The following is a 22,797-nucleotide window of genomic DNA, read 5'->3' on the forward strand; positions in this document are numbered from 1 at the left end:
AATGATTAAAGTATTGTTAGTAACGTTATAATCTTTTGTAAATGTGTATAGCCACAAACAGCCGACCAAGAAACTGTTGTTTTGCTTATAACCAAATCGGATAACAACAACCGTTTACCTGGTTTTTCAACCATCATACGGTAATAAACAATTACTGTAGGTTATGGCACAAATGACGTTGAGTAGAATAGGACTGATATATTTTTACATTATACCCTTATTCGGTATGGATAAAAGATTGTCAAGGAAATATACTACTAAGTTTAAGATGCAAGTTGTAGCTGAAGCTGAGAAAACAATGTTCAAGATGCTAATGATTATACTGTAAATTATTGTGCATCGGCAACATGGATGAAACTCGATCGTAATTGAAATTGGAGAGAAAGTATTTTAATCAAAACTACTGGGCAGGAAAGAACACATTACTGTTATTTTTATGCCGATAAATGATAAATAGGTAAAGCTGGTATTATGATGAAATGAAGTGAAAATAGCGAATGGAATCTTGAATTTTTTTTTTTACTCAAAACAAACATCCCCAAACAGCCATCGTCATCTACTAAAGAAAACAATAGATAAATTAATTTCACAACGAGACGTATTTTAGCTATATTTCGACTTAAAAACACTTCGTATAATGAAAAATAACTTCGCCCCATATAAATAAAGTATCTAGAGATACATTTACGCTAACTAGAAGCAAGAAAAGCACTCTGAACTAAATTAAATACAGGAAAATAAACACCGCATAAACGATTTCCAAACCAAAATATTGATCGCTATGACCGCAATTTATAATACAAAAGCAATATAAGAATATACACAATATTATTGAATACACTGAATTAAGGCATAACATTTTAAAAGATGCATGGAAAAGACGCATATTCATTATGTTGACGTTTTTATAATAAGATATGTGAATATAGAGTACAGTATAATGTAGGCTATGCTACCGTATTATATGTATACAGTATACCATAGTGTAGGCTAAGCTAATTCTTGTTTGTTATTCAATTTCTCTTTGGTTTAAATTATCATAAGACTTTGTATGAACCTCCAGAATTAGCTGATATTATTAATTACTATACCATGCATGTATAGAGCATACTTTACAGTGTAGGCTAGGCTACCATATATGGATACATGGTACCGAATACCCTAGCGTAGGCTAGGCTATGTTTGAGATACGTTTTGGTATTTCTTATGTTTTTTCCAACAAACGATGGTTTTTTTGGAACCTAACGCCATCGTAAGTAGGATAATAGCTGTATAAGCATTTTTAGTTTGTTTTGTGTCTGTTTGAACTATCAAAATAGGCAGTTCTAGAAGGGTTCTAAGCATTCGTGGGTTTTAGCTATTCGCACAGGGGGGGTTGTGGTACTCATCCCCCGCGAATACGGGGGTTTACTGTACATACATTTGATAAATTTGGAATCAGTTGGAAAGACAGACTGTACATTTTGTAGCTACGTTATTGTACAGCAAAATTTCGTAATTCACCTTCACCGAGTGTGTGTGTGCACATGTGAACACAAGGAGTGTTACAATATGTTTAGGGTAGGTCTGAATGAGTGACTGCTTTATTTACATTGCACTAAATTATGAAAGTTACTGTAATATAAATTGATTTTTAAAACACTGATGCTCTACAGTATTTTATTGTAACTATTAAAGTCTAACTCAAATATACTACATGTTCTGTATACAAGTAACTCGGTACCATATAACCTGTAGTTACCAGATATAAAGTTGTTGTAAAATCCACATACTGCAATGGAATTGTGTTGTGTTTATATCTGGTGTTGAATGATGATAGAAATTTATTTGTTAAGATTTTCATTGCTTATTTCAGCAAGATAATCTTTGCAGGTCTCTTCACCACCACATTCAGCTAATCATTCACGCATCCCCAGTCTCGTAGATGACAGTAGTGATAGTTATTTACCAATGGCACCTGTTGGTCATATTGATGAAGGCATCAGATCTCTGGATATATCCAGTCGTGACCGTGAGGGCTACCTTGATATGACAGTCACTCCGTCTATTCCTTTAACTTGCAGCCCTTCTGATGGTAAGTTTTTTTGTAAGTCTTACGCTGTATTTTATAAATACTTAATTTGCTAAATTACTGTTACTAGAGTGTTTCATCAAGTTTTATTTTTGAGATTGGGACATTTGTTAAAACTAGTTTAAGAACTATAATCATTCATGTTTGTACAAAGATCTGTTAGGAGGGATAATTTTACCCAGCAATATTAGAGTAAGATTTTGTAATAAGCACCGTTTTGTTTCTTAAGATTATTTTGTAGATGATAAGACGGAAGACGCAGCATTACACAAAGGCAGAAGCATGCTCAAATGAGTTTCTGAAGATGTTGCCAATAATGTTAAAGCTAATTAAATCACAGGTAGTGCGTGGGTTATGATAATTCGCCTTGCAATAATTCAGTTTTGCTGTGGGGTTAGCAGTTAATACCATACGACAATATTTTGAAAATATTTTTGAATTTCACGCGCAACAAGTTCAGGCGGCAGCGTACAATCATGCAGCGAGAGAGACCATATTACAATAGACAAACCTCTTTTTCTCCATTTCTTTATCCTGTCTTCTATTTTGATAAGTTAAAAAGGTAAAAGAGAATGATAAAAGTATAGTCAACCCTTGCCTATTCGTGGTTTAGGATTTGCGGCTTCACCCACTTGTGGATTTTTCTGTGGAACTTAACTCCAAATTATTTAGAAAAATTCGGTAATTCGCAGATTTTTTCATCAAGAAATACATACTAATTACTGTATTTTCATGTTATTTTCGTGACTACATTTTTTATGATAAAAAATTGTTTTACTAATTATCAAATATTAATGTAAACACAGCAAAATATCAATAAAATCTCAACTCACAGCCTTGGGGAAAGCAGCGTACAGCATGAAAGAACACTTTTTACTGTTGTTTTCAAGCCAATAAAAGATAAATAGTATGTAAAGTTCATACAGGCAGTCCCCGGTTAACGGTGATCCGGTTTTACAGCGCTTGTCTAGTGACGAAAATCGGCAATTTTCGGCGCCAAAAATCACTGATTTGCACTTATCGGCACCGATAATTGGGTATTGGTGCCGATACGTACCTAACAGAGGCGCCAGTAACCAAAAATCGCCAATTTTCTGTTAGCAGCGATTTTCAGTTATCATCACACCCTCAGAACGGAACCCCTGCTGATAACTGGGGATGCCTGTATTATGATCAAATCAAGTGAAAATAGTGAACGGAACCTGTTGATTTTTTTTTTTACACAAAAAACATGCCCCAATGCCATCTATTAACAAAAAAATAACTAAATTTAGTTCACAATGAGATGTATGTAAGTCATATTTCGACTTAAAAACACTTCATATAACGAAAAATACCTTGTCCCATATAAATAGAGTATCTAGAGATTCATTTACGCCAACTAGAAGCAAGAAAATCATTCTGAATTGAGTTAAATATGGCAAAATAAACTTCCCTCGTAATTGTCTTCAGCTGATTTCCGAACCAAAACATTGATTGCTATGTAGATCATTTTAAGCTACTTCCTTTGCCTTTGCCTCGAAATTGACGTTTTATGCAACCTCCAAGATTTCCTTACAGCCTAAACAGGTTAATCCAGACCTGGTTCATTTTGACGCAGGCAGTACCCTTGACCAAGTTAAAGCAGAGGGTCCATCCTTCACTCAATAAGAGGTGGTTCCCTGGGAATCAACCATTTCATCAGCTTTCCAGGCCGCTTCATAGCTTGATTTATGGGCAACAACAGTAGCTCGGATATCTTCCACTTCAATGGTTAACACTGAAGAGTTCTGTCTTCTTCATGTTGTTACAATCTGGTGGTAAAACAATTTCTTACATGGCTCACTCAACAGCTAATGTGTGGGCCGGTTTGCTACTAAAAAGAAGAGATGCCCCTCTTTCTAAAGTTTTAAAATTCGTCAGTACGGATCCCATTCTAGCTTTATGGAATGGGGATATCTTAACCTCCATGTCTCTCTTAACCTAGGATCAGCTTGACTCTGCAGTTGACAGGCATAGAGTAGATAATAATGATCGGCTCGTACATCAAGCTGTCACGAAATCCTCTGGCTTTTCTCATGCTGGCACTTCCAAACCAAGACCTCAATCTAGTTCTTACACTTCACTTAAGAGACCTCTAAGTGCATAAGTGCCACGCAGAGGTCATCAACCTATGCCACCTCAAACCAGGAAGACCACTCAGAAGTGGCCTTTTCAGCCCCGCTCTTCCAGAACTTGTCGGTTCACAGATTTTGAAGGCAGGTACCTGGCTTCGCAAGCCACCTTCATATCGTTCTATCTGCGGGATGCTGCCCACAGGTCCTTGGATGCTTTTTCCTTGGGTCCATTGGTGGCTGCTCAACAAGTTGTGTAGCTCATCCAGTGCCCCTGGAGGGACAGTTAAGTATCTTACCGATGATGTTGGATATGAAAGTGAGAGTGAATGAGATGACTGGTCTTCTTCCTTTCTCTTTCTTTTTCTTCTCTATTGGCAGGCAGTAGAGAGAATAATTCCATCATATGCTGGAACTGGTTAGATATAGGTGAGCAAGGTTCCATTCTGTAAAGTTTTATATATTTGTTCCTACACAATACAAATTCTTTATAGAAACAAGTCCCATTCCTCTCTTTTACAAGGGGAGAGGGGAAATGGCAACAAACAAAATTGGTGGCTGATGTAAGTTTGTTGTCTCCAACAGTTCTTTACTATCGTCAGGACACAACATAGATATGTATTTCATAATCTATTAGCCCAGATGTCTGACTGTTCAGTAGCTTATGCTCAGCAGATCAGAGGCTTTTGACTCCTTCCTATGTCCTTCCTACGGACAGGAAGTAAGCCCTTCCTATGTCCTTCCTACGGACAGGAAGTAAGCCCAGGTGGTCTGAACCTCCAGTCAGTTCTAAGACTTTCTCATCCTCCCCCCAAGAGTAAGTCATCCTTATTTCTAAGACTTTCTTATCCTCCCCCCGAGAGTAAGTCATCCTTATGTTAAGGCCAGGGTTGGTTCCATATAGGAACAAATGACAAAATTTAAATTAATTTGTATTTTTCATAACTAATAAACCTTAAGTTGTAATGTATACGGCCCATCTCAAGCCACCCCTCATTTTTTCCTGGGCCAGAAGGAAACTGATATGATGATATGTAGTGAGGGTAAAGCAGGTCGTAGCTTCCTCCTACTCCCCTGTTGGCTTGACGCATGCTGCCACCAATTCCTTGTATTATTTTTAACCGGACTCCAGCTAGCAGCAGAGAATTGTCTTTAATTTACATTAAGACTGAAGGTTTGTTGGTTATGAAAAATACAAATTGATATAAAATTTGTCATTTTTGTAAATCCAGTGTTTATATGGAGGCAGTTTTCAGGGCACAGTATAATTGATGTGGCAGATGTTGAGCAAAGGTTGAGCAAAGGATGCCTATTTAGAATCTATTTACGGATCACCTTCATTTAAGTCTGTTCATAGATTCACTGTGCTTTTTTAGTTTTCGGTAAAAGAAAACTATTGTGCTGGCTTTGTTTGTCCGTCCACACTTTTTCTGTCCACCCTCAGATCTTAAAAACTGCTGAGGCTATAGGGCTGGAAATTGGTATGTTGATCATCTACCCTCCAATCATCAAACATACCAAATTGCAGCCCTCTAGCCTCAGTAGATTTTATTTTATTTAAAGTTAAAGTTAGCCATAATCGTGCTTCTGGTAATGGTATAAGACAGGCCATCACTGGGCCGTGGTCAAAGTTTCATAGGCCGTGGCTCATATACAGTAGCATTATACCTAGACCACTGAAAGATAGATCTATTTTTGGTGGCCTTGATTATACGCTGTTCAGAAAACTCGATTGCGCCGAAGTCATTTTTCACTTGTTTTATATTATTATTATTATTTATTATTATTATTATTATTATTATTATTATTATTATTATTATTATACTGTAGCTGCCTAGGGAAATAGTGGTCACACCAAGAAAAGAAGTTTTGAAAGCTCCAGTTAAAATGTTAAAAAAGGCTACAAGGTTGTGTATTGTGGTCAGGTGATGTATTGCTATGGTTGCATCTAGTTCTGTGAAGAATAAGGATTAAGTCTTGGTGTCCACTTTTATTGGGGGTATTAGTTGGACTGAAAGGTTTAAGGGAGTCTTTTGATGAGTAAAATAACTAATTATTTTTTTTATACATTCCTTAGGTGACTCCTTTCCTGAAATGTCACCAGGAAGTAGTTGTTCCTTCACCTCCGGTACACCGTCTTCTGATCACCGGTTTCCAGAATTTATCGCTGAGAAAAGTGGCAGTGGCTCATACTGTGGGTACTCAGAAGATGATGATTCTTCTATAGAACGGCCTATTAGAACCAACTCTGTTGGATCTAAACCTGAGCAGTTTAGAAGTCGTAAAAATAGGTAAGAAGCATCTTCCTACCTCTTTTGTGTAGAATTGCCTTGTTAGATGTAACTAATAATAGATATTGTATGGCTACAGTTTCAAAAATAGCTTGACCTTAGTTGCTGTATGAAGGTTCGTTAATATATATGGTGTATATGCTGTTGTATTAACCAAAAGATGTATTCAATATGTTTAGTTAATTGCAAGAATGTAATTCTCTTTCAAGTTGAATAACTTTCCAAGATGGATGTGTTGAATACATTTAGCGAATGGTTGTTATGCAGTATTGAATGGGTGTTGTAACCATTACTTGTACTCAATTTTTAATGAAATATGCTATAATAATGTTCATAAGTACCTTGATATGGTTACATCACATAAATTGTAGTTGCACCGTGTCAGATTAATGAATATTTCATCTAAAAAAGGAATGAGCTTAAATATATGTGTAAGATACTTCTAAGTATGCCTTGCTTTAGCTGGTAATGGGCTTTTTTTAATGTATGCGACTATACATCTATGGATTTGCATTATCTGTTAGTTGGTTGCACTTTATAAATAGTAGCATTTAGAATTGCACAGTAAGTACTTCAATGTTTATTACCTTTTCTCTCTTTGAAAATACTGATGGTTGAATTCTGCTTTCTTCATAAAATCAAATGCATTTGCTTTGGTTGATTTGTTTGTGGTTTTTGTTAGTGTTCAGTGGTTGTCATCCTTCATTGTTGTGTTGTAGGTTTTTTATGTTTAGCAATAAGGCACTCGTCAGGTCAAGCCTGAGCTGTAGAAATTTGCAGAGATATGGAGGTGCATAAATTGCAAATGGATTGAGTGTTCGCTTCTAACAGAAAAGGTGGATTCCAGGCAGGATTAGTTAGAAACTTGATCAGTATGTAGTATAGGATATAAAGAACTTTGGCAAGTGGTCTACAGCACTTTGTACCACGTGTATCTATCATGCATCAACTATTACTTTCTGTGTCTTGGTTGTATGAGTATGAATATAGGTTTTGATGATTTTAGCTCATATCAAATAGTCTATTTTATGGTAAAAATAGAGATTTAATGAGAATGTTTCAAGATACGAGTAAATTTTTGTAGGTAAGATACCATTTTTTAGCCTAGTACTGCTTCCCTTTTAAGCAGTTTCATTATTTTCCTAGTTTGTGTTGACATTGGATGTCTGTCTTGTGTGATCTTTATGGCCATTGGAAGAAAGTAAAGTTCTTGTCCTGTCTGGGAAAGAACATTTTTTTCTCTTAGTGTAGCAACAGGTTTTTGCATATAATTTTCTTTTGTAGGAATTGAAATTATGAAAGAATTTGAAAGCTCAAAATTTTATTGAAAACTATAAAAGGTAAGTGAAATACATATTATTTTGCTGGAGTATATACTTGTATAAATAGCATCTAACTTCAGATACAAATATGAGTACTGTCACAGTTCCCCCCCCTCTCTTATTTGGCATCTGTTGGGAAAAGGTCAGACAGAGTATAGTTACTTTAAGCATTATGTCAGGCTGAGAGTATCAAGCTTTTCTCACTTCATTTTATAAGATCTGGTAAGATTAAAGACCATGAAGAAATTTCTTTAAAAAATATTCACAACAGGCTAGAATTTTGAAGAAATTTAGGGTGTCTTCAGGATGGCATGAGTCAGTGTATGGTATATTTATGTAAATTATAAACCAATAGTTTTATACCAATATCAGCATATTAGACCCAGACCTTTAGCATTTGAAGACTGAAATAGAAATCGAAGAATTAATAACAACACATACAGGTGAAATGTTTCTTATAAAACAATAATGAATGAAAAGAGCAAAGGAATTTGTATCTAAATGAAGATTTATTATTAATGATATTAATTTCTTTGCTTCTTCTACATGTCTGGGTTGGATGATAGATCAAGATTTCATGAGGAGGTATTTGGTCTAAAAGGTTTAGGGGGGCCCTTGTTCTGCGCTAAGAATTGTTTATATCAAACACTAACACCAAAAAAGATAGTTCTAGATTTACTGATGGCACAAACAACAGCATCTCTCATTTCCTGTCACTTGAAAAAAGTGAAAGATTAAATATAGTCTCAATTACAGTGTAAATTTTTTATAATTACTAGTTAACTTCATGACCACCTCGTTATATTTCTAGACTTCCAAAGGGCTTCCAGAGCATTTTGTTTTTAGATAAGCAGCAAAAATTAGAGCAAGATAAAGATGAAGGAGTTGGACAGCTTTGTGGGAAGAGACAGAACTGAACAGATGAAAAATAAAAGGCAGAAACCAATGCAGCTGGGGCTGAACAGATGTTGCAATGGCCTTTCACCACCATCTACATTGTATTATGCAAGGCATATTTGAATTCACCTCTCCACAGGGCCAAGTTTTAAGTAACAAATGAACCAAATCCAAGGTGTCAATAAAATAAGTTGAACAAACTGCACTCAGTCCACTGTTTATGTTGCCATGGATATAACTACAGTAGTGATATAGAAAAGGACTTGTGCTTATAATACTTGTTTCAGTAGACTGAGAATAGTGTAGAGTACAAGAATGACCGGCTTTTTTAAAATCAACACCTATAAAACTGATTAAAGAAGCACTGTATTCTGTAATTCTCAGTCATTTGGGGAAAATGGCATTCAGAACAAAATTGGAAAATATGTGTGAGAGGAAGACACCTTTGAAAAAAATTGAAAAGCCTATCTGGATCTTCCTCAGTAGCCACTTATAAACTCAAATTCTCAGAGGCTCGTATATTACTTATTTGTTCATATGCAGAGCAAATCTAGGTCTTAATGTGAGGATAAAATCTTCTAGCACCAGCTAGAAACCAGTAAAAAACATATAAAATTGTAGAACAAGGTATTGGTGGCAACGGAGTTCTGCCAATCGGATGAGAGAGGAGGCATTAGGTTACCTCCGTAACCCAATAGTGCTGTGACGTTTTCAGTTTCTTCTTTACAGCCTTGCTAGAAGGACGTGCTGTTGCTCATCCTTCCAGAAGTTCTCCTTTGGTTTGCTTTTTGTCTTGTGAAATGGTACTATTCTGTGTTATTGCATTAGTGTTTTTTGTGTGTTTTTGTATTGCATTGATCATGCAACCCTTAGCGCATCTCAGCCTCCCATTCCTAAGCCTCAGAGGAAATGCCCAGGGGTTGGTGGCTTCCCTTGTTCACGTTTTCTGGCTTCTTGTGAGGCTGATCCCCATTCTACTTGCATTAGGTGCAAAGCTAACGTGTGTAATATTACTAATCCCTGGTCTAAATATCGTTCTTGGCCTCCTGAGCAGTGGAGGATTTTTGCCAAGAAGAGGCAGCAGAGGAGGAGGTTGGAGGTGCCACCTTGGAAGGGGTTTTCTCCTCCTTCGATGGTTGCTTCTCAGGCTCCTCCTTGTTCCTCTTCCTTTTCCAGTCTTCCCCCAGTTGCTTCTTCTTCCTTGGAAGATTTTACCCCTTCCCACTCTTCCATAGCTTCATTGGAAGTTTTGGGAGAAGGGTCTGGAGATATTATCTCTGTTGTTGCCCCTGCTCTCTTGGAGGGGAGGTTTTCCCTTCTTTGAGGGAGGAGGCAGTGCCATCCTATTCAATTTGAGGATTGGAGGCTCAAAAGTTGGCTGGCATCTGGGCTTCTGTAGTCCATCCAAGAGTACCAACCTTGGGTGGCCTGTTATCCAATTTTCTGTCCTCTCGTGTTCCCGTGTCAACCACCTCGGCAGTTGCCAACTGTACCTGGAGCTTCGGTTCCAGTGTTGCCACATCAGCCTTTGATGTACCCTGCCCAGCGTTATGAGATGGCGGCTGCAGTGGCTTCTCCTGCTCTCGTTCCCAGCTCGTCTGCATTGGTAGTTCCCACTTCAGTGGCTCTCCTTGCTCCTCTGCATAGACCTTCGGTTCCTGTTCAGAGTTTCGGGCCTTCTCCAGTGGTGGTGACTTCTACTCCTGCTCCGTTTTCTGATGTTCTTGTTCGAGCAGTGGTCGACAGAGTTGACATCGTTTTCCGTGAGAAGTACAGCCGTGTTTTAAAGAAGTGTTGCAGATCTGTCTCCACCTTCTCCTTCTTTGTCTTTGTCATCATCTTCTTCCATCCGGCCCTCCCCCGTTAGACATTGGAGGTTAAAGATTTTGTTGTTGCTCCTCGTTTAAGAAGACCTAGAACCATCTGTCTCTTCATCTCCACCATTGCCCAACCATGGACGTGGGTCTCCTGCTTCTGCTCACAGCTGTGTCTCTGATGGTGGTGCATCACGTCAAGCAGCTTGTCGTCCCTTGGTAGATCTCTCTGAGCAAAGATCGGCAAAAGGAAAATCTATGGCAGTATCGTCTTCCCCCGAACCCCCTATTTGTGTTCGTAAGGCTCCTGTTAAGAAATCCCATGTAGAGAAGTCTTCAGAAGTTCAGTCTGGATCCCTCAATTGTACAATGGATGTGATAGGTTCTACACTTTCGCAGACGTGTATTCAGCATCAGCCGTTGTCGCCTCATCAACCCTCGATCGGGTTCCCCAGCAAGAAACGTTTCCTGCTGTAGCGCGCACGTCTGTGATGTTAGGCCCCGTCGCTCTGTTCATGCTCTCCCAGGAGGGCCTCTGATCATCATTCCAGCACCCACAGCCGCCTTCTTGCACACATCCGCGTCCGTGAGGATAAGTGCATACGTGTGGGCAGTTGGAGTCATTCAGCTATACAGCCTCCTTTGTCAGCGTCTCAGTGTCTCTCATGTTCAAGATCTACTGGAAGGAATTGGGATCATCGTTTGAGTTCGCTTGGCCATGGATGTGATGTCATGGATGCCCAGCTGTGTATTGACTCACGGCTGTTGCATGGGAATGAAGATTCTGCCACTAGCTCTTGCAAACGAGACGACCCTCAGGCAAGGTTACCATCGTCATCATTGGGCTACCAAGCCCCCAAAAGAGTTTTAAGTCCCGAAAAGCCCTACACCTCAGTTATTAATAAAGATGTCCCACATTCATCTGATCCAATAAAGTAGATCCTTGTGACTAGGAGGTAGAAGATGTAGAGACCCAAAAATGTTTCCACATATGCTGAGAGTATTGAACTCATTCGTGAGTACAATAATCTTTCTTGGGAAGCAGTAACAACTTCTTTGGATGTCCCTACAGGTATAGAGGCTTTACTTCGTCCTAAGAAGGATATAAAGGCTTCTAAAGAGCTGCATTGCTCAAATCATGCAGATTCTGTTCTAGGTAATGTGAATTCTCTCGTCTCCAGGCATGATAATTTGCTTTGGACCAGTAGATCATTTAAACTTTTAACTGGTTCGTTTGGGTCCCAGATTGACCCTAGATCAAATTAGGTTGGAAGGTCCTTCCCTTACTCTTGAAGAGGCTGCTACTTTGGCGTCAACTGCCTCTTTTGCTTTTCAGACAGTGTCTTGGTTAGACTTATGGTCTACGGCAGTGGCCAAGATACCTTCCTTCTGCACTAGGTGATTCAGAAGACAGTGCCCCATTTATTAGGCTCTTACAGTCAGGTGGTAAAGCTCTTTCTTATCTGCCCACGTGAATGCTATTACAGTACTGTATTGGGGTTAACCTTTCTTCTGAAAATAAGAGATGCAGCCCTCTCCAAGGTTTCAAGATATATGAGCACGGATCGTTGCTAACCTTGAGAAATGGATGTTTTGAGCAACTAGACATAGCAATTGATAGACGTCGCTTGGACAATAACGACCGGCTATTTCATCAAGCGGTGTCAAAGTCAGCTGGGTCTTCTCGTCCCAGTACGTCGAGACCTAGGCCTCAAGCTTCTCCTAAGAAGACCACAAACCAACCTGCTCAGACAACTTCTAAGAAAGCTCCTCAACAACAGCCCTTTCAGTCCTGCTCTTCTAGACTAGGAAGAAGAGCCAGAGGCAGGGTCAGAGGAGGTTAGCGATAGAGTAGGAGTTACGTGGCAGAGTTTCGGAGTGGAGTCTTGGGTAGTGGATGTTCTCCGGGTGGGATATTTACTACCCCTCGATTTCCCTTCCCATCTCTCCAAGCAACCTCTCTATCATCTGTTATATGCCTAGGACTCTCCAAAATTCCTAGCTCTCCAAGAGGAAGTGAGGAAAATAATGGAGAAAGGTGCAGTAGAAATTGTTGAGCATCCTTCCCCGGGATTCTACAGTCAGGTTTTCCTTGTCCTCAAGGCAACAGGCAATTGGAGACTAGTGATAGACCTTTCAACCATGAACCTGCTCATCAGAAAGACTTAATTCAAGATGGAGACGGACCGTACAGACTTTTTAGCTATCAGAAGCAACGATTTTATGCTCACAATAGATCTGAAGGATGCTTACTTCCAAATTCCTATCCATCGCTCTTCCCAAAAGTTTCTCCGCTTCAGTCTGGGAGAACTGGTGTTTTAATTCAAGGTCCTGTGCTTTGGCTTAACAACAACCCCTCAGCTGTTCACAAGAGTGTTCACCTTATTGTCATCCAGGGCTCATTCTCAGGAGATCAGGCTCTTGAGATATCTCAATGACTGGTTGGTCCAGGCAAGTTCTCAGGAAAAGCTAATCCAAGACAGAGATCATCCTCTCCAATTTTGTCACAGCCTAAGCATCGTGTTAAATTTGGAGAAGTCTAATCTTCACCCCAGTCAAAAGATTCTTTACCTGGGAATGGTAATAGACATGGTGCCTTCCAGGGTATTTCTATCAGACCAGCAAATCGAGAGGTTCAGGAAAGTGACCCAGTCCTTTCTATCCGAGCAGAGGCAGCTGGTACATCAGTGGCAAGTAATTCTAGGCCTCTTAACCTCACTGGAAAAACTCTTCCCCCATGGCCATCTCCAGCTTCAGTCTCTCCAGTGTTGGCTGAAAGAGTTCTGGTCTCCTGCAAAGGACTCACCTCTGTCTGCAAAGGTGAGAAGGGACCTTGTGCGGTGGTTGGCCGATGAAAATTTGACAATAGGAACGCCTCTTCATTCTCCTCCAGAAATTCCCCTGTTCTTGGACATCTCGTACGAAGGTTGGGTTGCCCACTTAGAGGATCTTCTGACGTCGGGAGTCTGGAGTCTTCAGGACAGGTAGCTGCACATCAGTGTTCTGGAGCTGAAAGCATCCTTCCTGGCACTTCAGGAGTTTTCATGAGAGGGTGTCAGGGCACTCCGTACTTTTGATGTCGGACAACACTATGAGGGTCATTCTTACGTAAAAAAACGGGGGAGGGAGCTAGTCTCTCGCCAGCTTCACTCTATGATGGTACTCCTTCACCAGTCAGTAGACCTCTCAGCCAGGTATATCCCGGGCAAGAGGAATGTGGTGGCCGACAAACTGAGTTGTCAGGGTCTGAGTTGTCAGGGTCAGGCCCTGGGGACAGAGTGGTCCTTGCATCAGGAGGTAGTGGACAGGCTCTTCCTTCTTTGGGGAAGGCCAGTGATAGATGTTTGCAACAGGGTTCAGCAGGAAGCTAGAGGTCTTATGTTTATTTATCCCAGACCGCTTTGCCATGATGGAGGGCACCCTATAACATTGTTGGGAAAACCTTTTGCCTGATCCGTCAGGTCTTGAACAGGGTAATGATTTCCTGGAATCTCAGAATGACCCTTGTAGCTCCCTGGTGGCCTCACGTAGATTGTTCCCTCGATCTATTAGCCCTGCTGTCTGCATTTCCCAGATTCCTCTGTGGCACAACCTCCTCTGCCAGCTTCATGTCGAGTGATATCACCAGTCAGTAGTGTCCCTATCTCTTCATGGCTGGAGACTGTCCAGTTTCTCCCACTAGCGAGAGGCTTTTCTCACAGAACAGCGACAGATGTCTGCTATCTCAGAAGACCTTCCTCAGCTGTGTACCAGGGAAAATGGGCCATCTACTGTGATCGGTGTCGTCGAAGGGGTCCTTCCAGTTGGAACTTCTCTTCAGCAAATAGCAGATTTCCTCATTTTTCTCTGGAGGGAGAAAAGTCTTTCTGTGTCTGCCATCAAAGGCTACAGGGCTGCCTTGGGTTGGTTCTGTGCCTAAAAGATGTACTGTAGACCTGTCTTCTTCATATGAAATCTCAATGCTACTCAAAAGCTTTGATCAGTCTTGTTTTTTTGTAGTCTCACTTAAGAACCCCCTGAACCGTTACGACAGTCATTTGACAGAGACTTGATCCTTACAACGGTCTTCTTACTGGCTTTAGCTTCATCAAAAAGAGTAGGTGAACTCCATGGTCTCTCTTCTAATGTTAAAACATGGGGGGGTTGGGGGCCCATAGCGTTCGGATTTCTCCCATAATTCGTAGCTAAGACTCAGAATCCTTTGGTTCATGATGACAGATTTGAATCCTTTTCCATCCCTTCCTTGAGAGATTTTCTTGATAGTGACCCAAACGAATTGCTCTCATGTCCTGTCAGGGCACTGCATGGTTACCTGAAAAGGACTTGTCACCTCAGACCGGGGTGTCGAAAACTTTTTTTAAGCTCAGGCCGGATCAAGAAAGAAGTTTCCAAGAGTGCCATCTCCTTCTGGCTCCATGAGGTTTTTAGGCATGCTTATAGCTCTTCTTAAACCTCGGATTCTAACACAGTGCATGCAAGAGCACATGATTGTTTGGGGTTTAGGCCCTTCATTAGCTTTTAAGAAGAACTTATCTGTTCATAGGATTTTGAAGACTGGTGCTTGGCTTCGTCAAACCATCTTTACATCCTTCCATCTTCGGGATGTTGCCCACAGGTCCTTGGACACTTTTTACCTGGGTCAGGTGGTGGCTGCTCAACAAGTTGTGTAGCTCGTCCAGTGCCCCTAGGTGATGGTATGAAAGTGAGGGCGAATGAGATGACTGGTCTTTTGCCTTTTCCCTTTTCCCCTTCTTCTCTACCCATGGGCACTAGGAAGAATGATCCATCATGAGCTGGAACTGGTTAGATACAGGTGAGTGAGTGGCCTTTCTGTTTGAGAAAGTTTATTCATACACGAATATTTCCTTGCAAAAGCTAGTTCTTCCTCTCTCTGACAAGGAGAGAGAGGAATGGTAACAAACAAATTGATGGCTAACGTAGGTTTGTTGTCCTGAACAGACATAGCTCTTTAACTTTCACTTATACAATGTTCCTCTATATAATGTATTAGCTCAGTAGTCTGACCGTTTGATAAACTTTTTATCTGATGAGACAGAGGCATATGCCACCTTCCTCTGCTTTAGACTAACAGGCTACCAGGTGTGCTGATCTCCCAGTCGGTTCAAGACTTTCCTTTCCCTCCACCAAAGGTGAGTTAATGCTCACGTTAAGACCTAGGTTTGTTCCACATATGAGCAAATGACAAATTTTAAATTAATTCGTACTTTTCATAGCTAACAAACCTACAGTCTTACGTACATTGCCCACCTTTTGCACTCCTCAAAGTGATTCCCTTGGCTGGAAGAAACTGAATATGTCACGGCGCTCTTGGGTTAAGGGAGGTCAGCTAATGCCTCCTCTCTCATCTGATTACTTATTTCCAGCTGGCGCTAGGAGATTTTATCCTCACGTTAAGACCGTAGGTTTGTTAGCTATGAAAAATACAAATTAATTATAAATTTGTCATTTTATACAACAGGTGTAGTAATTCTCCTTAAGATAAGGCACTACATTTTCCTCCTGTATGAACAGTATAATAAACTTAGAAGAGTGCCAAGAGGTACTGGAACTGTCACGTCTGGCAAAGCCATGAACTTAAGAGGGAGAGATCACTTTCCTTCCCCTGGTACGACAACAGCATCATGTCAGTCGGCCTAGCTCATGGAGTAAAAATTATTTCATCATCGTGTTGTCCTTCATTCTCCTGCTTCATAAATTCATTATTACTGTCATTACTTTCTCTTTTGTCAATTGATGAATAGTGTTGGGTTGATGCTCTGCTTCAGGCAAGTGGCATTTCTTCAACATCACCTCTCAAGTTTCAAGGGACTTTTGCCCTTAAAGGACATCACAGACTTGCATGTTCAAAATACTCACAAAAAAAGTGGAGATACGGTGTAAAACACATCCGAACAACTTAAGAGGCAGCAGGAAACTGGCAATCTTGGCCTCATCTGGGTCTTAGCTGTGAAGAGATGATCTGCACTTTCATATGAGGCAGTGATGAAATTTATAATGAATATTTTAAGAAAGTAGTTTCAGATGACAGACATGCATCATCTAGATTTCTGAGGTCAGATTTTGAGTGATGCATTTGTGCATCATGGGAATATCAATACTTATATTTTGTTTTTAGTCATGTTTTTCAGTCTTTTGCAAGGTAGATGATGTCATATTAAAAATCTGTACTGAAGTTTTTAAAAAAATTATTCATATTCTGTTGTTGCTAGGCTCTGTTTTCAATGACATTCATTGGTGTGGCTATTGTGGTTTTTGTTTATTGGCATGAAGTGAAATATGAAATAGATTGCACTAGGAATTATAAAAATATTCATGTTTGAGTGGTAACCACTTTTAAAATGGAATAGACACGTTTTCATGTCTCCAGGTTTAAAAATCACTAAAAACTGAGAAGTGTGACATGGGTAATGTTCAATTAGATGTAGAGAGAGTAGGCCTTTTGAGAGCTAGTCGATAGATTACCAGACCACCCAGTTTAAATTCAAGGTAAGGTAATGAAATGTAGGAGAAAAAAAGTTCCCAGAGAATTTGTGTGAATTATCCTTAGATAAAGTGGGTTAGTGTGTTAATTTTATGACTGCTTCGTGGATTTGGGATGGAGGGGACCGATTTTGACATAAACTGGCAGCTATCATTTGAGAAATGTTTTTGAATCACATGAAGGAATGTCATCGTTCACAAAAATGAAAGTGGGAACTCATGAGTAAGTCTGTAAGTCGGTCCTTTCACATCACCACAACCTTATCAGGTGATTGAGCAGGTGACCAGACAAGACCAGTATCAAAACTTCCTTACCAAATGTGTAATTATCACCTTAAAGAAGTAAAGTTTGGATTGGTAGTCCTAGCTAACTACCCTCATAATTCTTGAAACCCCTTCTCTTACTGTATTTTACACTGATCAAGTTATGGCAGTTATTGTTTGTTATGGATTTAGTAGCCTCGTGTGGATTTAGAATATCAATGTGAGAGTTAAGTACTGTGTTGTTTGAAGTCGTTTCCTTCTAAACTAAGACGCTTACCCTAAAATAAAATACAAAATGAGGGAAGACTGCAGTTAGTGTGTGTGTGGATTTAGGTTGATGGATGCCTGGGCTAAAGAAAACTAATTTATCCCTTTGTAACCCCCTTTTTAAGTGAATCACAGCTCCTGTAATTTTCTTTATTTTTTCTCTATTTTACCCTACAAATTAATATTGTATCCTTGTCAATAACTGTTGGTTATACAGTATTAAGTAACTCCTTAGTAGTTGATATTGCTTTTACCTTAGTTGGTACTGGAATGACTCTTGGGGCTACTAGTTTTCTATGTAGTATAGCTTTTAAGCTCCCTGTTTCAAATTTTGATAAAGGACATTTTTCTGCCTATTGCATAGAAGAAATGATCTTGCATAAAGCATATCATTTTGATCAATTGTATTTTAAAGTTTAATGTGAAGAGTTCAAGTATTTTTTCCTTACTTTCCTTTTATCTTTATAGCATAGTTTAATAGATTTTGGAATTGTAGAGAGCCTTTTTATTTTTTATGAGTAAGGTCATACATATTCATAATGTTTCATCTTTTTCATTTTAAGTCTATTAATTTTACATGTCCATTGACCCTTCCTTTTGAATGATGAAAGTATTATGAATATATAATGCCCTTTTGTTAAAATGAGTGAGCAGTGGCACAGCACATTGTGGGCAATGTAGTTTGATTCATATTAAGAGCACTGAAATGTGTAAACCCAGGTAGCTGTGTCATGTCTTGTATGAAGGGAAGCTGCCCTTAAATGTGTGAAATTTTATTTTTAATGCTGAAGGAAACTAATACAGTAGTGTAGATTCAAGTCTTATATTTAATGTGAATCTGTAAAATTCTGAGTTTTGTAGAATACTTTTGTGATGTAAGCATACGTAGACATTACATTTCAAACAGTAGATTATCCAAGGAAGGTTCTTGCTGCCTGGAGAATGAGTGGCTTATTAAAAATAGTATGCAGTTCATTATTTTCCATGATTCTGTCACTGCCTTACAGTAGTAACCTTACTGAATAATTCCTTCTCTTGAATGAAACAAGTGTGATATGAGTAATTCTGAAGCCTTGTATTGTGTGGGATAGGAATTAAATTTTGTAAAACAAATGATTTAATCAGTATTAAGATCATATATTCATCATGGCCTGAATGAAGATGATGAGGATGACTGGATATATTTGATATGGCATGACAAGTTTGGTGGCTGAGTAAATGAATGTTTATAATTTATCACCATGAAGTTTGAAGATTTTTTTTTGTTTAGCAAATACTGCAGTTAGCTTATACTTCAGCTCAGCAGGTAAGCATATTGCTCAGACCCCTGTTCTTGTGTGATATAACATTAGGTTTGTACTAGAGGCTTCTAAAGGGCTTATGAATTAAAAGATTGTTAAATTTAACACTGGGTGTTGAGGCCTTGTACATATGTATGCTGGGCTTTTATAAAAACTTTCCTAGATTAAAAACTCTTTGGATGCACTTTACTAATATAATATGCATTTTAGCTCTAAATTAAGCAGTTTACTGTGAAAAATTACTGTGAATTAAAAAACACTTTTAATAAACCTATCAGAGTACCTTATTGGTTTTGTGCATTGAGAATAGAATTATATAGACTGTCTTATTCTGCCTAACAATGTATTTCAAAACTTATAGCAGATATTACTAATTTGGTTCAGAGAATGTTTTCATAAATTCCCTTCGGATATTTTGTACAGTTGGAAAAATTGAAAAACCCTCCTTTTACAAAAGCACAATCTCTCTCTCTCTCTCTCTCTCTCTCTCTCTCTCTCTCTCTCTCTCTCTCTCTCTCTCTCTCTCTCTCTCTCTCTCTCTCTCTCTCTCAGTCTGTGCACTAATGCTTCAGAGATTCAAACTAATTGGGTAACAGCCTGGATCTTTGCAAAGCTTTTGTTAAACTATCTATCTTATGACCTTCTATGCAAGGTCATTTTAGCTAATTGTTTTTACAAGTTACCTAAGTGCTTTTACCTAAACCCTGATGCTAAGTTGGCTTAAGCTATTTTCAGTTTTCAATATAGCTTAAATTCTTGTCATAGCTTAGGTTTTTAAGTACTGTAGACAATTTTCATAATTGTTTTAATATTTATTATTTTTGTGTTCTAAGAATTTTTTGTGTACAGTACTTGTAATTTTAACTGGATATACAGTACGAAATTCCACTACAATAAATAGTTTGGTAGTTATCTTTGGTTTTTTATTACAAAAAATAAAAAGCCCTGATCAATGCAAAATCCAGATCTTTGATGCTTACTGTATGGTCCCCTTAAATGATATTGCATGAGTTCAGGAAGTTTAGAATTCATTAACATCTGGGAACATGAAATTTAACCAATCAAAATCTCACAGCATACTGAATAAACTTTTATTTATCTCAGGTTTTCTTACATAAGACTTTAGTAATTGAGAGTATGATAAATGGGGCGTTACTGTACATACTGGATTGGTGCTTATTTTGTTAATAGGCTTAGAACTTTATGGATAGTGTGGTAATACCAGTGCTAAAGAAATTGAAAAGTCTCTGAAAATTATCTGAAAGAAAAATCTGTTAAGATATTCTAAAGATTTCTATTAAGATATTCTGAAGATTTTTATCTTGTACTTTTTATACGACAACCCTGCTATTGTAGTCCCATGTATTCTGAATGTGTGTTATTGTATCCAAAGAGTTTAAACATCTTATATACTGTATTTGATTGCATTTTATACAAAACCTCAACCTAACCACTTGTTTACTTGCATTAAAAGTAAAAGTATCATTACTAAACCCATTGTAATTATTAACATATAAATATGGCAGTTAAAGCTCTGCGGCTATGCTTACATAAGGTGCAAGGCTGTGTGGTAGGCTTTTGTAAAGGCATGAACCCATTTGAAAAGAGGTTAGGAAGTACACTGGAGTATTTGTCACCAAACATCACAGTTAGGCATCAGTTTCTGGGTAGCTATGGTTAAATAGGAGCATGAAGAAATTTTTAGTTGAGGTATCCTGTGGTATATAAGGTAGCAGTGTTTTGGTACACATAGGTGTCAGGTGTTGGAGGATGAAAGGAGGTACTGTAATGCCCTATTTTGCAATGCTGCTGCCCTGCTCTTGGCTAACTCAGTTATTGTACAGTAACATTGGTCCTGTTGGTCCTCCTCTTCCTTCTCCTGCCTCCTCCATCCCTCCTGTGTGGGTCTACAACAACTACAGACTGGAAGTGAGCCCAGCCGAACCTGCCCGTGTTCGAGCCTTCTCTGTTGGTTCTCGTGTGGGACTAAGGCTGGCAGGTAGCAGAACTGGTTATGTGGCCAGTGGCACAAGTGGTGTCACTTCGGCTTCTATCACAGAGTTTTCTCCTTCTATCAAGGAGAAAGGCAAACAAGTCAAAAGCAAGTCAACCAGGTAGGGTCTTTTAATTGACACATTGAATGACTGTAATTGCCACACCCTGCCTTTTGTAATTGGATTTAGGAAATGATTTTACAGTTTTGTGTTTTTCATTGCAAGGTTATTTTATCATTCTGCATTTGTGGTTTGCCTTTTTTCTGCTCTTAGTGTGTGCCAAGGGAAATTTGTTTCTTTTATTTTTTGTGTCTTAGCAGGTAGCCTTTAGATTAAGCTTTCAGGTAATACCATTGCTTTGTAGCTGCACGATGATGTTGAAAAATTTAAGCACAGTTATGACTGACGCAACTTTCATTTGTAATAACAGTGTGTCTGAAATTAGTATTGCCAGTATGGCAAGGCATAGTGCATTTTTAACATATTGATGCATAATTTAAAATAATTAACTTTGGAAACTTTGATTTTGGTAAACTTAATAATCATGGTCAGCATCCAAGATTTTAATATTCAGGTATTAATTTTTATCATTGAAAGAGGTTTCGTATGTTACCCCATCTTGACATGTTTTGTGATTAATGTAATTATCCATAATAGTTTTCTCTTTTCCATTGATGGATGATCTGTAGGTATGATGCCAAGGTTAAGATTTTAACATCTTTTAAAAGTGACATACAATAAATCATGTTAAATCATTATTACTAAACAGGAACCATATTTATTATAAAAGAGAATGGTAAATAGTTTTGGTAATTTGTGACGGTTAGTTTTATTTCAAGAGAGCATACAGTATGTGGTGACTGTCCTTGTTGTTAAGTGATTAATATCAGATGCTCTTCAGCTTGTTTTTCTATAAACACCTAGGTACACATTATGTAATAACTTTTTCAGTATATTTTTATGTTATATGAATGTTATTTTAATTATAGGTGATAGTCAGGATCTCTATATAGTTGGGTTTTTTATTTTTTCAAATTTACAATTTGGGTTAATGTTAGTTGCAAATTTTTGCAACTTAGGGAAAATAAATCTAAAGTTAGCAAAAATAAAAAACAGGTGCACTTTTGAAAATGGTAAGGGATTGGTGTTATGAGAATAGAATATTCTTGAATATATTATAGCAATGTGTTATAGGGTGTATTGTGCTGTTCTATAATGTACTGTATTGACAATTGAAAAGTAGTGAACTATAAAAAATAGAAAAAGAAACTAATTACACAAGAACTACTTTTCCTGCCCACTTATATGACCATGACAGTGTTTTCATTTGAGCAATCTTCCAATAGAAGTTACAAATTGATATTATAAGAATAATGAAGTGTCCTTGAATACAAATGAAAATATATATCATATATACTGTATTATAATGCACTCACCAAAATATCTCAGAAAGCTGAGAGAAAATAATTGCATGATTATTATCTTGGTCTTAATGTTGAATATATTTCTGTAGTTTATTTTTATATATACCTTATATTATTATTGTGCTATTACTCTATTATTACTGATAATGAAAAATAATTATGCATTAATGAAATTCATAAATTGCAAGTAAACTTTACCATTAGTCTCACACGATAAGAAAGATCAAAAGAAAATCTTAATCAGTAGACAGGATAAACAGTTAAACAGACAAAAAATATTATACAGTACTTCAAACCATGCCAAAATGAATTCACTGTTAATTTTGCACCAACAGAATCCCCTTCAGAATTGCTAACCAGAGTTTCACCTAATTAGTAGAATATTTTTTAAAACTTATTGTAGATGCTCGTCATTTAAAAACATAATATTGCCGTTAGGTGAAACTGGAACTGACAGTTTTAATTATAAAAAACTATATCCCCATATATACATTAGTCTCTTCTCTCTCTCTCTCTCTCTCTCTCTCTCTCTCTCTCTCTCTCTCTCTTTTGGTTGAA

At 38.2% G+C, this 22,797-nt stretch overlaps 1 protein-coding gene across 48 annotated transcripts in view; it reads left to right on the plus strand.

Moving 5' to 3' along the window:
• The window catches only part of chico (insulin receptor substrate 1 chico), a 182,111-nt gene that overhangs the window by 135,802 nt on the left and 23,512 nt on the right, over positions 1-22,797 (plus strand). For 25 of the 48 annotated variants that reach the window (XM_067088011.1, XM_067087993.1, XM_067088002.1 and 22 more), the window contains 2 exons: positions 1,873-2,074; positions 6,242-6,455. In XM_067088011.1, the coding sequence (XP_066944112.1) occupies positions 1,873-2,074; positions 6,242-6,455 (416 nt within the window). Of the gene's footprint in view, positions 1-1,872; positions 2,075-6,241; positions 6,456-20,743; positions 20,936-22,797 lie in introns of all 48 variants that reach the window. The other 23 variants (XM_067087976.1, XM_067087980.1, XM_067087978.1 and 20 more) reach the window with 1 other exon arrangement.

The sequence above is a fragment of the Macrobrachium rosenbergii genome, chromosome 44, assembly GCF_040412425.1.
Source record: "Macrobrachium rosenbergii isolate ZJJX-2024 chromosome 44, ASM4041242v1, whole genome shotgun sequence".
Classification (NCBI taxonomy): Eukaryota; Metazoa; Arthropoda; class Malacostraca; order Decapoda; family Palaemonidae; genus Macrobrachium; species Macrobrachium rosenbergii.